The 16,835-nt window shown below is 39.8% G+C and overlaps 1 protein-coding gene across 6 annotated transcripts in view; it reads right to left on the bottom strand.

Annotated features, from left to right (window-relative positions):
- Positions 1-2,524: 2,524 nt before the first annotated feature.
- The window catches only part of MYPN (myopalladin), a 65,724-nt gene continuing 51,413 nt past the window's right edge, over positions 2,525-16,835 (bottom strand). For 5 of the 6 annotated variants that reach the window (XM_079977342.1, XM_079977343.1, XM_079977345.1 and 2 more), the window contains 9 exons: positions 16,411-16,503; positions 13,002-13,223; positions 12,443-12,592; positions 12,150-12,232; positions 11,811-11,937; positions 10,897-11,104; positions 9,749-9,914; positions 8,883-9,016; positions 2,525-8,039 (listed from right to left, as the gene is read on the bottom strand). In XM_079977342.1, coding sequence (XP_079833468.1) covers positions 7,870-8,039; positions 8,883-9,016; positions 9,749-9,914; positions 10,897-11,104; positions 11,811-11,937; positions 12,150-12,232; positions 12,443-12,592; positions 13,002-13,223; positions 16,411-16,503 — 1,353 coding nt within the window. In that variant the 3' untranslated portion in view covers positions 2,525-7,869. The remainder of the gene's footprint in view (positions 8,040-8,882; positions 9,017-9,748; positions 9,915-10,896; positions 11,105-11,810; positions 11,938-12,149; positions 12,233-12,442; positions 12,593-13,001; positions 13,224-16,410; positions 16,504-16,835) is intronic. The other variant, XM_079977341.1, reaches the window with a different exon arrangement.

Genomic DNA, 16,835 nt, shown 5'->3' with positions numbered 1-16,835 from the left:
TACATTGTTCTGTTTCTTTGAAGCCATAGGAAATTTTGTAAACTAAACTACAAATAAACATGGTTTTCTCTCGTACAAAATGTTATTACATTTTAAAAGAAGTAGGTTCCTATAGTGGGACTTATATGTACCCAGTAAAGGTGCTGCTGTGGCTACTACTTTTGGAATTTGTAGTTAATGTAACAACAGCAAATGTTCAACATAAGGCTGGTTTTATTTCTCATGCCTTAGGATCGGGGACACATCAACACATCTCATTATAAACAACCTTTGAACTGGTTTCATTTTCTAATATGCTGTATTATACCACTGTTATAGCCAGGCATGTATTGAGTTTGAGCCTGTGGAAAATCTTACACACACTCAGAATGAACAGCCTTGTGCCTTACCTTGTACTTTAGCATTGAGCCAGCAGGGAAATTCTTTCCATCAGTGCTTGTCAGTGGGATGTGATATGCCAATATTATATATCATGACCAATATTCTGATTTTTTTTGAAATATTGTCCAGTCATTTAGGGTGTTACTTCAGTATGTTCAGCCTACTACTAACAGGAGAAGGGGGTTTATCAAGTGGTGTGGAGAAAGCGGGGTATCAAGACCTTTGGGGCAGATATGTGCTTTCCATCAAGTTCACAACAGGAAAATACACACTGCCAATACTTGTTCTTATGCAGTGGGTGGGATATTTCACAGGGCCCCAGTGGCTGGAATCCCGGCTGCTGTGTATTTATGTAGAAGTTCTATGTGGGAGATTCAATCTGTGGATTGCTCCCCATCTGACACTGTGGGGCAAAATTAATCACACATTAAGCTTGGAGGTCTGTGGTGATTTTACTGAGTTTTTTAAGTATATTATTATTCTAAGGCTGTATCACCAGCTTAAAACACGGATGAACGGTTCTTTTTCTCAGTTCAGATTGAAGCTGAACACAGTATGAAACACAGTATTTCATAAGAAAAGGCAGGATAGATTGGGACTAAGGCTTCCCAAAGCAGTGGGAGTTCTCTGGATGCAGAGCAAACAGGCGTGCATGCACACAGCCTATATGAAGCCAATAGGAGTCTGCTGATTTGATCTGGAAAATGGCGTAGACCTTGATGGCATTTAGAGTTGTGGTCAATGTTAGTTCTACGTTGAAATGAATGGCCATGACTACCCTAGGTCTATTAATTTCAGTGGGTCTACCCTGAGTAAAACTTAGCTGGCTACAACCCTCAACCTTTTCTGCCGCACAAAAAGCTGTTTGCTCCTCTGGTGGGGGGAGGAATCGGGTGCCTTTTTCATTTCTGATAACATGATAGTAATCTTTCTAACGAGAAGACGTTTAAAAGGTCCCTGCATTAAGTGCAACTTTATTAAGTGTTTTACTTTGGCTGGATCATGCCCAAATGTCAGCACATAACATAAAATGTAACTCAAGATTTAACACAGTTGCCTTTGCCTACAAAAATACTAGAAGATTTTAATCTCTCTAAATGTGGCCATACTACTGCAATAAAGAATAGCTTATTAGTGAAATACTAAAGCTCTTCTAAAAATGTAATCCCTCACTAGCCTTTTGAATATTCTAAGTATGGTTTGCCTGCTACCAGTTGAAAACGTTTTTCCATTATTGTCACCAATTGCAAATAGTTTGTGTCCTCTACGGCTTGTGCCCTGTTGATGTTGTTTGGTATGCATAGAGCCACATAATGGCATCCATTACTCAGAATGGGTGGCCAGAAAACACCCCCTCTATAGCCTTCCTCCCCTTTCCCAGGACTTTGGTCTGTCCATTAAGCACTTGCAAAAATACCCAAAATGATCTCTGGTAGAGATCCTTCTAATGAGTGGGAGAAATGCACACCATGGGTGACATGCCTTCAGCACTATGAGTGGGGGAGGAATCCCAAAACTTTAATCTTTCCCCATGTGAAGACTTGTAGCTATTTAAAAGATCGTTTAATTGCTGTCGTTCACAAGACCTGAATGCTGCTGCTAAAAGTGTAGCTAATATTTGCTTACTGGCACCAGGATTTTACAGAAAAGCATTGATACAGATTTTGTCACATGCTACAATATGAATGCAGCGGGCAAAGCCAAGGTGCAGTGGTAATTTAAAATATAAATCCTGATATGTTTTGCTGCTCTTTATCAACTTGTATATTGTATATTGTTGAGGGGGAGAGGGAGAAACACATTAGGCATTAACTGATTAAGTTAAGCAGCCGGCAAAGATGATCAAGTGCCCTTTTTCTGGCATTCAGTACAACCCCCTTTTCTGAGTGACACACAGCAAGACGAACAATGGGATCCGAATCAGCCTACTGGAATGCCTCTCATTCAGATGTGCATCTGATCTCTACAGTACTTGTCGTTGCTGATACAGCAATGGAATTGGGTACTGATCCAAACATATTCATCTGATTCTTGCATGGACCTCGCTTGCTCAGTGAGGAAATTTTTTTTGTGTGTCAAATCTTACCTGGATTGTTCATATGGAATTTCAAGTCACATGCCAGTCAAAGAGATACTCACACAATGCAACTCTGAAGCATTTATTTAATGGAGGAGGGAAAATACATTTGCTGAACATTCTGACATTTCCTTTTATATGCATTTGAAATATTATTTAAAATTGCAACATTTATTCCCCCCCTTTTTCCCTAGCAAAGGTATGCACCTTCACATATTATGAAGATAAAAACCCATTTTAATGGAAATGTAACAAATCCAAATTGGTAGACTATAAGGCCACCGGCTTGTGCAGTATTTAATTTAACAGCTATAAAGTTTTGTTAGATTTTCCTTGTCATATTAACTCAGTTACAGTTTACAGAGGGTATGAGAACACTTCTCAGAGAACTGTGTTTAAATCCTTCTGGTGCAGCTTATTAAAAAGAAAATCCACAATTTGTATTACACATCACATTTCTCTGGCTCAAAGCAAGTTTCCAACATATTTTGAAGCAGACATTGGTCAGCTGACATAATTTTAAAAAAGTATTTTCAGTCATTCTAAAATATGAGGATATCAATGCTGCTAGATATGTTCATGTTTTACCTACATATGAGAACCACACAGGGTTGTTTGTTTCCCAATACTAAATATTTGAGTTGGTGAATCTTCAAAGCCTTCATTATTAACATTTCTGCAGCACACCCTCCATATTGTGCTTTTGATGCTGCTCTCTGCTGGAACTCACACAGAGATTTGAGCAGCTATATTTTAAATAGTCTCAAAGGACAGGAAGCAGCTTTTTGGCTTAATAGTGTTCTCATACACTATGTGCTGATTCTGGGGATGTCTTTTCGGCTTTGCAAAGTTTGTATTGTCTTAGCCAAGCTCAGAAAGGAACAAAATACATTTATAAATATATGAATTTTGAAAAGCTCAATTAAAAACCCCCTGCTCATTTTAGGGTGGTTAAGTTTTATTGAACCACCTGAGTCCTGAGTGAGTACTTAAAAGATAATGTTTATTTTGTTGTTATGAAAATTCTGTCCTTTTGCAGGTACATCTTTTGTTGCATAAGCCAAAATAATTGGTTCATAGTGCAAAGGCAGTTTGGCTTCTGTTCAATGAAATGAAGGGGAAAAAGAGCTCAAACAATATTGCAGAAGAAGAAAACTCTGGCAGAGCATCTGTACTGCATTTTGGTTATATAAGTGATTGCAACTATCTTTTCATATGTTATCCACACAACTGATATCACAGAATCAAAAGTTGTTGTATAAAATATTGTAAAACTGCCCTTAATATGGCTGTTGTTTAAGAAAAGAGCTTCACAGGGAGACTGCAATGTGAAACCACTGAATTAAAATTAAAGTACAGCTTCAGTGCTATCAACTGCAACTTGAAATGGGACAAAGGTATTTATTACTATTATCACATTTCATGTGTTAATTAGCTGACCTAATTCCAGGGTGCCTATCTTATCAACAACTGTTTTGTAAATTATCACCGTCTCTGTTCTTTATGCATTTCATTTTCCTCTGACCTCACTCCTTGCAATCCCCCCCAGGTGTGTTCGCGTGTGCCTGTGTATATATATATCAAGATAAAGCTTCATGCATCTGCCGTGGTTGACTGTAGACAATGGAAGATTTGCCATAATACATATATTTTTAGTCTTTAAGGTGCCACAAGACCCTTGGTTGTTTTTGCTGCAACATACCTGACACGGCTACTAGTCTGGGAGGTTTGGGTGGGGGATCAACAACTGTTAGTCATGACTAAAATCCATTGAAATAAACTATAATTAAATCAGTTGTAACAAAATTCACTGAATGTTGACATTCACACATGAACACTGACAATTCTAAGTAATGTCTTTAATTTCCAGAAATATTTATATGCCTTGCATTTTTCAGATATACACAACCAATGAATGCTGCCAATCACGTATAGGTAATTTTTAACATTCACTGGTGTATGCAGGCAACTCCCAGCTTACGTACATTGAACTGATGCACAACTATACATGCACACATCGTGCTGAACCTGGAAGTGACTTTCAAAATGGCAAAAACGGCCCTTAAAGAGCCCAGAAAAAGGCATGAAAACAGCACCTAGGAATCCCAGGAGCCCTTATACCAACAGCTGATGCCGGTGAAGAGTTGGAGTTTGAGAAAGGAGGTTTGAAGGGAGTGATTGTGGTGGAATTTGGTGTCTCGTAAGTGTTGCTGTTTTTTAAAGAGTTGTTCAAGCATTTCCAGTGGTTTAGATGGTGTTTGCAGGCTTTTCCAATGGTATTTCAAATATACACAATTTCAGCGACGCTTGCAGTACCTCAGAACCAGGGTTTATTTTCAGCTGGAACACAGTTCCAGCACCTCAGGTGGGCACCATTGCCATTATAAGAGAACAAGGGAGGCGTTAATGGTGAGTTCTGGCACCTCTTTTTCTAGAAAAATTGCACTGCTTAGAACATAACCCCTGTGTAAATTGGGAGTTGGCTGCACCTGACTTTTCAGGTTGGGCACAGCTATTGTCTGGAGCATTTACACATGAATAGAAAGGGTGGAATTCAACATAGTGTTAAGTGAATGCTCCATCAGTGCAGGGATTTCTGCTTGCACAATGGAACCCCGTCTAACTCCTAAATCTAAGGGAAGGGAGAGGGCAGAAAGTCCTGCCACACAAGTAGAAATTCTTGCACTGATGGAACACAGTAGCTGAATACCTCTAAACTTTAACCAAACTTTGGACATTTGCTGTAACATTTATGTGTCCTGAGAGCAGTGTTTTTCCCTGGGGGAAACTGGGGGTACTCAAGGGTACGCAGTACCAGCACCCTTTCCCCCCCAGAAAAAAGCACTGCCTAAGAGACTTCTCTGCTGTTAACATAAATCATAGTATTCCTTTGTTCTTGAAACAGCAATCCCCTATTTATTGCACCTTTGTCTGCAAAAGTGTTCATAGCAAAAATGACACAATGATATTTGTATTCAACACTTAAGAAGATGGACTCCATCTTTCTCTATGTGGGCAGTTAAAAGTAATCCTTAATTTCATGTACACATTCTGAGTATGATTTTAATTTATCAAAGTTTAGAATATATTTTGGGGACAAGTTCTGCCCACCAAGTTCTGCTCTTTGTAGAAGGTAGCACACCCATTTAAAAGCACTTGATCTCATGATATTAGTGCATTAGAATAGTCCAGTTTCTGGCCTAATTTAGAGAGCATTACCAGGCAACCCAGGACATTGTGCTGCCTGAGGTCCAAGATAAGCCATAAAGCTCTGTCCTTCACAAAGATAATGGCTGGTGGTGGGGAGGAGATTTAAGAGGAACAGCTAAAGCGCTGCTGCCACTGGCACCCAGCATTTGTGGCCTGAAGCAGTTCCCTACTTTGCTTATTGGTAGGGCCTGCTTGTTTATGAGAAAGCAGAGAATATGGTCTCAAATGACATTTCCTTCTTTTTGTACTCTGTCTTACTGACATCAGAATCAGACCTTGAGCTAACTAGCAATGACTGAATTCAGTTTCATATTCTGTTTTACTCTATCAACAGCCATCAGGAACATCATACCAAACTAAGTTACCTGCCTTTCATTTGTATCAATCCTTTAAAACTTGCTCATGTTAAAAAGTCTTAGCATATCTTCCTTCTCCTATCTATATTTGTAAATATTGAATCTCTGGCAGACTTCCATGAGCTTGATGATTCTTCAGTGAAAAAAGCTAGTGATCTCAGGTCTTGTGAGTATGGTGGGTGCGGGTGCTTATCACTAGTGCAGTAGTAGAAAATTCTCAGGCTCTTGGTTTGGATTAAAATTTAATTCTATTTCTTGGAAGGGTTCAACCTGTAGGGAGATTATACAGCCAAGTGGCTATTCTCTACTATTAATACCTATAGCAATCTTATTTTTGTGCTTTATGGGGGTCTTTGGCAGACCTGATGGCAACAGAACAATCCCTTAGCAATAAAATTGGAATCACACACCTGAGAAATAGCTTAAACATTAAGAAAATGCTAACACATATCCCTAGCTTTGAGATTTTGTTTAGAATACTGAATAAAAGAGAAATGCAGTTAAACTGGTTAATGAGATGTATTAGTAAATACCTCTCTCTCATAAATAGCTTTTGTGTGTGTTCATTCTGCCACATGAAAATAACAATTGTTTTTTCTGGGTGCAGGTGGGACATTTTACCAAAAATGCTAAAGTTTTGCTCTAGAATCAGATGCACAATTACCTCTTTGAAAACTGGGAGCTCTACTAGTACCCAAAATGAAACAAACTTATTTGATTGGAATGGGCTATAGTTTGTTTGGTACAGAATATCTGTATAAGTATTTTCTCATCAGTGTGTGTCCAAAGTGGAGGGGCGGGGAAGGAAGTAGGATGGTCAGGTGGAACTCAGTTATGTCCATCTGAAAATGTCCGGTAGTTATAGGTCCATTTGCAAAGTATTTGGATGGCATCCTTCCACTGTACACACACAATTATCCAAACCTCCAGCTGAGAAAGGAATTCATATCACAATGAAACAAAAATAACCTGTATGCTATTTATTTTTGTTTCAAATTAGGGAATTCCTAAAATGAAAAAGAACTAGTAAGCACACTTCAAAATGCACATAGCAATGGTAGCTGTGGTGTCTATATAATGTGTGTTTTGTAGGATATAAGCTGTTTAATTGCACATGTTAACATCCAAACTATATGCATGGTGTTTTTCCATTAGGATTTGATACACCATGAGTACATAAATTCATGGAACATAAGCCCACAACATTTTTTAAAATGTTCTGCGGTATTTAGCAGTTCCTTTTTGAAATGCTACGCCTATCTGCATTCACCAAATCTCTTATTGATGTAATTGTGTACTCCTCCTGAACAGATCTTTCATGATTCATTTCAAATTTTTTGCTGACATTTGACTTGTGCTTTGTGACTGTCAGCCACCTTTTAAGTATTATATTCAAAGCCATGCAGCTTACCCTCTTTCAGAATTCTCACAATGTCAATACTTCTCCTGGTCGTGTTCAGCTGGATATCCAAAACCTTTACCATTATGCGTTTAAGGTACAGTAGTTTGTTTTTTAATTCAAGCAGAAAAAAGTGGGCAGAGCTTTTTCTTTTAACAGCTTAAAACTCAGCTGCCTCCCCTCATAATACTTGGGAGGGGTAAAACAACAGAGCACTGAACTTGCCGCAGTGCATTCAATGCTACAGTGACCCCACAGTACAATGCTGAACTAAGATCTTGTACAGTATGTTACTCACAGGAATTGCAGCAACCCTACAGTTACTCAACAAATACAAGTTGCTTGTAAACCTTGAGCCTCCTGGCTTGTACCTTCCATTCTTTTTCACAGTTCTAGTTACGGGGTGGTTGTTGTTTTTTTGCAGGTAAGATTGGAATCGGAGGTTTTTAAAGTTCTTCACTTTCTACCACAGGCTGGGATGGTGACGAAAACCGCACTGGATTCTCAACAGTCGAGAAAGCAGAAAAAATGTCGAGTCCTTGCCCCGAGAGATTTGCATATCGGGTGCCACCAGGGCGAATCTTTATTGGCTGAGGGATCTGCTGATGCCACTGGGCTGGAGCCAAAAGCAACAACAAAAATCATAAACACCATACACAAATCTCAAACATCTCTCTTCAATCATACATAAAGACACTGAATGTCTACCCCTACAAACACACAAGTTGAAACCTAAGAACTAGTGGGAACATGATGTTTCCAGTTGTCAACTGTTCCCAAGCTACTCAAATTAGAGAACTCCCTAGTACAGGGATGGCTAATTACCAAGGGTAAAATGGACACGGCAGAGGCACAAAAATGGATGTGGCGAAAGCAGATAATAACTTACTTTCTACTCCACCCAGAGCCAGTCCCTTCCCTTCCTTAATCCCACCAAATACATTCTATTTGTTTGTATTCTGTCTTCCTGACTCTTCGGTATCCAACTCGGACCAAGCTACTTCTAACTGCCTCCCCATTATCTAAGTTGCTGTCTTTGCTAGTCACCCTCTGTTCAAACTCATCCATATATTCTACCTGGAATCTCAAGAGTCTCAGTTCAGCTGAAACAGCATAGCCCTGAGCAAATTTATCTCCCTTTATTATGTCAACCAAGCAAAAGATCTCTAAATTAAAAAGACAATGTTAAATTCAAGAGGATATCCCAACAGAGGAATAAGATGAGAAAAGGCTACAAGCTACCACCATGGAATTGGTATTGGTGAAGTACATCAGTTCAATTATTTTATTACTGAAATCAGGGCTGAGGAAGTTGAGCCCCCATCCTGATATTGGTGGGCTACAAGCTCCCATCATCCCTAAGCATTGACCCTGCTGGCTGGGCCTGATGGGAGTTGAGTCCCACAACACCCAGATGGCCAAAGGTTCTGCACCCCATACTTAAACTACACCCACTTACCGTATATGTCAAGTCTAGCAGTGCAAGAGACGATACCAGCCTCGTTTTTTGCAGACAAAGTGTACCAGCCAGCATCCACTTTCTTAGCGGGCTGAATCAGAAGGCAAACATACCCTGTAGCATCTTGATGCATACTGGAAACAAAAATACCAAGGGTTCTTGTGTTATTTGCTGATATAACTGGGGCTGTTATAACCATACAAGGAAAGGAAACTACACAAATATTTTGGGTAAGGCCTGGCTTAGTCCCCTGCATCTCCAGGTAAGGTTGGGAAAGTCTTCTGTCTGAAACCCTAGATAGATGCTGCCAGGCAGTACTGAGCAATTTCCTTTCAATGTTCACATCTGTCCCTCTCTCCCAGGTACAACAGTAGTAACCACGAGAAAGAAAATTTTCCCAGTGCACCTAAATTCTTAGACTAGACTAGGTGTCCTGGAAATGACATGTTGCATTGCTCCTCTTGTATGGAACGATAACTTTTCTTACAAACATTTTCTGTGTTTATATGCTTGTTTACTTGCAAACATACATAATACATACAAAGTACATGCAGCCATGGCCAATTGTGGTTGTTCAGTGCATGCTTACGCAGCAATTTACAGGCATAAAGACTTCTGCTGCAGGATCCCTCTCTTTAATAGGGCAGTCTTCTTACACAAAACCTGTAAAAACAGAGCCATACATGCTCCAGCCCTTATAGTGGATAAAATAGACCTCATGGGTAATATGGACTTCATGTTTGGAACTTAGTCCTTGCTGTTTCTTAGGCCTTATGCAGGATAATATTAACTTTCCTGGGCAAGGAAATGCCTCCCCACTTGTAGAATGTCAGGTATTATCCCATTTTTAAAATATTTAAAGCTACCTCATCCTCTCTCTATGGGGAGGAATGGTGTCATTGTCTTTCTTCCAATAAAAGACTGGGGGTGGCATTCCAATCACTCTGCATTCTAGCCGGACTGGATGTCCTTCTGGTACTCCACAGTTCTGTAATTTCTCAAGAATCACTGGAGCTTTCTTAACTTCTTTTTCTGGAAAAGATGGAACCAAAGGCTTGTGTGATTCTCCTATCTGGTTTCTCTCTCACCCCTCACCCTGCCCTCAGCCCCACTGGACCACAGTTTAATTTAATGTTAACATTCAGACCTGCAAACAAAATGTATAACGCTACAAAATTACTCATGTGATTCTCCAGGCTTATTTGGCAAATTGCAGCCCACCATCGGAAACAATACAATTCACAACAGTATAGTTTCTGGAAGACCCCAAAATATGTGTATGTATCTGTTTGTGTATGTCTGTTGGCAGTGAGAGGGCATGAGTACAAACCTTCCTACAACAAAGACACAATTTACTTAATGGAAATTGCTGGAATTGGCAGATAGAAGCTTGATCATTTTCAGCCCTGTTTTCCTCCTGCCATGTTCATATCACTATACATATTATCATATCACTTACATATTAAAGTTCCCTTCCTCCAAAAAAAGGCGCTTCCTCTGGAGGAAAGGAATCACTTCTGGTAGTCCACTGTTGACTGATTTGCTTTTCAAAAAACAAACATGCATTCTGCCTTTCTTCCAATATACAAATAAATATAATGCTGTTGTCACACAACCCCCCTATAGGAGGACCTGTAGTGCCACATCATAATCCTGGATTTGTGTGATGTCAGGGTCCAGTAAGAACGGCCATGGCATAGGAGCTTGAACGGAAGGGGATTTGGCTGCCTTCTCCTTAAAGGTCCACTGATGGGGGAAGGCCTTTTAAAATAGGTCTCCTTGTGCAAGTGCCCTAGCAAGGTGCTTCTTACTCTCATGTAATTCCAGCAATATTCTGCATGACAAAGGTTGGTTCCATCCTTCAGGTATGAAATGGGGCAAGTTCCCTTAGTATCAAGAGACACAATAAATTCAAATAATGAGGATTTTCATTTGCCTCTCTTTTGGCCAACGGAACCATGACACTGCAATGCATGATGTAGCCTCTGCATTAAACATCAAAAAACAGCCTTACCTACAACACTAAGCTCCAGGCTGAATGAATTTTGTCCTGTTTTGTTAGTGGCAATGCAAGTGTAAATTCCAGCATCGTTTTGTGTAAGCGGATCAATAAGCAGAGAGTGCACTCCTGTCTCTCTGACCAGCATCTTATGAGTGGTGTCTGGTAAAACTGGCTTGCCATTCAGAAGCCACATCAGGTCAGGAGGTGGTAACCCACTCACCTAATAGACAAACGAAAAAGGAAGCAAACAAAAACCAACAGTGACATTATTATTATTGTTGTTGTTGTTGTTGTTGTTAAATTTCCCCATCCATGCCTTTAAGTAAAACAGATTAGGTCCAGAGTGAGATTAAAACATCCATCACTTTGTGTTCCATTTCTGTTTTGCTCCTTGGTGCTCCAAAGATTCTCAAGAGGAAACTGTGGGGAAATTCATGCCATCTTTGTAAGTTACAAGCTTTAAGGCAGGACGTGGTGCAGGGCCAGAAGAGGGCCCCTACCCCCGCTGAAGTACAATGTTAAAGAGGAACAGAAGGCAACAAATTCTGTTATGCCTGAACTGAGCAGGAGACCACGTCAAAAATATATATTTTATGATCCATTTGCTTATGTTGCCTTTTATTCGTTCGAAGAGTGCATTTTGTTCATTTCTACTTTCAGTTACACATTTGGGTTGTATGGCTGTGACAGGGGCAAGAAGAGAGTTGGTGGCTTTAAGTACCTCTGCTCTCCTCCAGGCTTGTGATTTTCTCTGGGTTGAAAGTTTCCACAAAAGCCAAATGTTTTAAAGTTACATACTGATAGTTATGGAGTTTTGTTGTTGTCGTTTTTTTGTGGTGATCAGCCTGAACCCAGCCTGCACTGATTTTCTCTGAAGAGATGATCAAATGCTAACGCAACAGGGCAAACAAAAAAAGCCAGCCAACCTTGCAATCCAGTCTACAAAGCCGTCCTTCGTGAGCTACCATGTCCCCAGGTGCCTGCAGAAAATAAGGCCGGAAAAATCGCTCCTGGACAGGTTCCTTATCTCCTTCTGGTATACGGGATCTTCCCCTGCAATGCAAAAACCTGTAAACATGGGATGAGCTTGGGAGGCAGGGCTGCCATCTTAGAAAAAGATGAACTTCCAGCCAAGCTTAATCTTTGGGCATCTCCCTCTGTTCACTGCTGGTGAACCCACCATAGCTTCAGTTTGCCCAGTTCACTCATGCTTACCTCACAATATATCTACACACCAAGGATCAGGTGTTGTTGGTTGTTTTTACCTGTGTGACTGGATTGCTGTTGTTAATCTACCACGCATTGGAGGAGTTTGAACCAGTAAGTGACCAGAACAGCTGATTCTCCCCTGTCAGAACGATATAGGAGAGAAGTAACACGATTCATTAAATTGTCTCCTTCCTCACTGCTGTTGTTGTGGTGTTTAAGACCAATGTACGGTTATGATATAACAGTGGTACTAGTCAATTGGACTTTCCAAAGCTATGCAGCTTTGTACACAAGTCTAAAGCTTGGGGGAAGGGGTGCAATACATTTTTAAAGGGAAGTAAACCCTTACCTGTGGATTTGCAGCCATGAATGTATAGTTCCCATCATCATCGTTCCTGGTCTCTTCAATATGCAATGAGCATGTCCCATCACCCTCCCTGATCATCTTGAAATGTCCATCTTTCTTTGAAATCTGCTTGCCATCCTTAAACCAATATACCTGTCATGATTGTAAAGAAAGGAGACTTAGGCTGCACACTTACCTGTGAGAGTAAGTCTCACTGAACTCAACCAGACTATATTCTACACCATTGTTGCGGTGCCCCCGAGGCTCTACCCCCAGTGCAGCTGAACTGTTTGTGCTCCCCTAAATCTGTCTCTGATAGTTGCTACAGCTACAATCCTATACATACTTGCCAAAAAGCAAATCCAACTGAATAGAGAATGATTCATTTCTTCTCATGGGCTACTTCAGATTGAACAGTTCACCAAGAAGCCCTTCACCACCACATTCAAATCAATTTACGTGGTGATCACAAGTCATTGTACTTGCCTTCACATACACTATACATTTAAAACACATCTCCAGCATGGTCTTCCCTTCTGTTGGATTTTTGTGCACCACCTACCTTAGGTATAGGAATTCCAACAATTTTGCAAGTGAAGGTAGCAGGGTACCCTTCCAAGACACGGAAATGCTTGAGTCTCTTGTCAAAGATTGGGGCAATGCACTTGCCCGTAGGGATCTCATCATGCTCAACTTCATCATCTGATTCATCCACTGGGGTACGTTCAAGGCGAAACTCTATTTCGTTCATCAACCTCTGCTCAAAGCTGGAAATTTTATATTCCTGCAATATAACCCAGTGGAGGGACATAATTAGTTACAAAATTTGTACTCCAATATATTGCTGAAATCACAGTTCACAGCAGATACTTCAATGTTGTTTCCTCCATCTTCACAGAGACTGGCTATCTCCAGAACCAAGCAGTAGGACGTTTCCAAATGAAACCTGTGCATTGAGACATTACTTCAACCTCTGATTTTACCATGGGTGAGATCAAATGGGTTTTGGATTTCTCCATTCCACTCCAGCTTCCTTCCCTTGCTCTCTCCAAAATGAACTGACAATGACTTCAGACTATCACTATTTTGTGTGAGACTTCAAGTGTGTACTAGAAATTTAGATTTTTGCAATTAAAGTGGATTAAAAACGTTCTGTTGCCCTAACACAACAAATCTACTTATAACACCACCACCCCAGACATTTTGCAGATAGAAAAGTGACAGGAAAATGCACTGAAAAGTGTAGAATGAGCAAGCGATTAACAGAAAATATATAAACACCCCATAAGCAAATCAGTACAAAAACCGAAGAAAGACTAGACATAGTGTAATATCCATGTAAGCTTCAGGCAAAATAGGATAAATGCTCAATAAGCATTTCATTTGGAGGCACCATGAGTTATCCTGAGTCTTGCTCCTGATGTCACCTGGCTAAACTACAAAGGTTTAGAAGCCTGCAGCCTCATGAAAGGACACACCATGTACATTTCCTCTTATACTTGGTTTGTTTATCCTGAGGCCCCAATTTGTGAGATTCTTCACCTTCAAAAAATAGGAGGATTGCACAAAAATAGTTCCTGCATGTGTTGGCTTTTGTCAGGAGCACTAAACATTAATGGAAGTCCATAGATAGCAGAGAGGACACACTTACTCTTCCATCACACAGAGACTGGCAGGTTGAAGCTTCTTAAGCGTCAGCTTAACACTTGACTAGGACTAGGCAAAAGGTGGAAGATCTTAATCACAACTCTTTCCTCTTTTTTTAAGAAAAGTATTAGAAGTTGCAGGTAGTCCCCAAATTTGATCAGGAGTGTGGCACTGGGGGAGGGGATTTGACCCCTTCCCTCATGACGTTTTCCTGCATAAAAGCACCCCTCTCCCACTCCAAAACATGTTTTTTTCCAGCGGGGAAAACCATGCAGGCACCCACCATATGATACCTGTCCATGTGCTAATGAAGAGTTTAAACATATGTTACGTGTGCTGTTATTGTGTTATGAAATAACCAGACATTTCCCCTTTAATTTCTCCCTTCCCCGGGAAAGTCTTGAGAGCAGTATACTTAACTGCCTTCCAGGTCATGGATGCACAATGTTATGTAACTGAATTAGTTATACAAATTTGTATCCCAAGCTAAAAATAACTTAGATAATTGTTGACAGGTACTTCCATGACTCATTTGACTAGATCTTGTTTACTACTGAATTATTGTTTATATAATACCATTTTACTGGTTTGTACATTGTATCTCTGTTTTTAGGATACTGTTTTATTGTTTTTATGGTGTATTTTTGTATTCAGTATTGTACTCCTTTTAAATAAATCAATATTGGTTGTTTTAATTTTGTCCCAATCTATCTTAAATCTGACAACGAGAACAAACAAGTTGATAGTGGGCTTTCTTGTGTGCGTTATTTTTTTAATGTCCATCTTTCCTCCTTGCATGGAATCAAACGTTAGTTTTTGAAATTTGAAGGGCTATGGACTACTCTTAAACCGAACTTCCTATAAATCTTTCACTGCAGGGCAGATAACATCAGGACAATTTTAACTGGGAAAATGCTATGTGGTGGGGATGGTTAAGTCCCTCTTCCCCCAGTGCTATGGGGAATCTTTCTTTTCTTTTTCTCTCTCAGTGTGTGCGGGGCATCCTAATTATGGTTCTTCTGCATCACATTGAATTTGATCCTTAAAACATGTCCTTAAGGAGAATGGTTTTCCTAAGTTCATCCAACAGTGAAAGACTGAGCCATGAAGCCATGAGTCCACCACTAGATGGGGGTCGTCAGATCACCTTTGGGTTGGCTGTGCTTCATGGCTTTTCACCAGCTGGCATGCAAAGCCTATCCTTCTAGAATTTCACCTTGTTTAGTTTTCTCTTTCATGAAGCATGCCTCAGCAAATTGCTATACAAAATGGAGCAAATTCCTGTCTCAGTTACTTGCTTCTGATGGTTGTTACAGAATGCCTTTGCAAAATAGAAAGGCATGAGCTTCTAATAGTTGCCAACTGAAAGCACTTATTCCATGGTAGTAGATAAAAAAGGTCAAACAATCTGCTTATTGCTTTGTGATCTAAGCCTCCAAAATTGCTAAAACTAAGGTCAGTCTGAACCAGGGAAGTGCTGGACCCCCAAAATCATATATTTCAGCTCAGTCAACAGATGTAGTATTCACACTTGACGTATTTAACTTGAGGTAATTTTAAACTGGCTTAATATTTTAACTTTTGTATGTTTTAAAAGTATGGTTGTGAATTTTTCCCTTTTTATAAAATGCTTTGAGGTTTTTTTGCAATCAAGTAGTACGGTACATAAATTTTATAAAATTAACTAATTAAAGGGCAAACTAGATGTGCAACAGGCAACATATGTGTTTAAATGTGTGGGTTTCCTTGCAATATGCACAGAAACAGGAGCCCAGACCTCTCTTAATCATAGCTTTTGCCTCTATTGCAGACAGAAACCCGGGCATTTAATATGCACATATGCTCACTATGTATATTTTATCATTAAATGAGCCCTTTTTGTACCATGTTAAAACTGTAAAAATGTGAATTGACAAGTCACTCATTCTTAGCCTGTAAACTGGGAATAATAGTATCTCTGTGAAGTACTTTGGGATAGGATGGGATTATCTAGCTAACTAACTAAGTAATAACACATAGAGCTAATGTCCTTCTAGTATTTAGAGCTTCTTTACTGTATGGGTTTACAGAACATCTGTCTTGAAGTATAGCCTTCTTGTTCTTAACAAATTGGGAACTTCATAATTGTCAAAAAATGTCAATTACTGTCAACTAATTGTCAAGAATGATCATGGAGGTATTTTCTGTAAGAAATAAACACACACACACACACACACACACTCCCTGCCACTTCCAATTGTGTTAATGGCTGAATTTCAGATTTTCAAATTCTAGTCATCAGATTTACATATGGAGCCTAAATGGGAGGGTTAGCAGGGTTGTACCTTAGATACATCCTGAGCTGTAAAGTTGAAGATTGGGGTATCATTGCTTGGTCCCTGAAGCTTGCGAGCCAGATTTTCATCATAGGTTGCTCTCTGGTAGAGGGAAGTAATGGGATTAGGAAAATGTTATGATGATTTATATGGGCATAATTTTAATAAAACCTAGCACAGGCAACAGAAGGGAGTTTCAGAAGTGACACATAGTGTGGGGTTTGATTAATCACCCAGTACTGCAGTGCACACACCATTTCAAATAATTAAGAGAGCACAGAGTATTTTACAAGCTGGAAGGGACAGTTTAACTCCCAGTGATGTGAACAAAAAGTCCCCACTGGTTAAAATGAGGAGCTGAATTGCAAATTCTGAGGTAAAAAAAAAAATTCAGTTCCTTCTTACTACATGGAGGTAGTGGGGACGACTGAGAG

The sequence above is a fragment of the Podarcis cretensis genome (assembly GCF_951804945.1).
Source record: "Podarcis cretensis genome assembly, chromosome: 5".
Classification (NCBI taxonomy): Eukaryota; Metazoa; Chordata; class Lepidosauria; order Squamata; family Lacertidae; genus Podarcis; species Podarcis cretensis.
The sequence above is the reverse complement of the archived record's forward strand: the minus strand, read 5'-3'. Positions and strand labels throughout refer to the sequence as shown.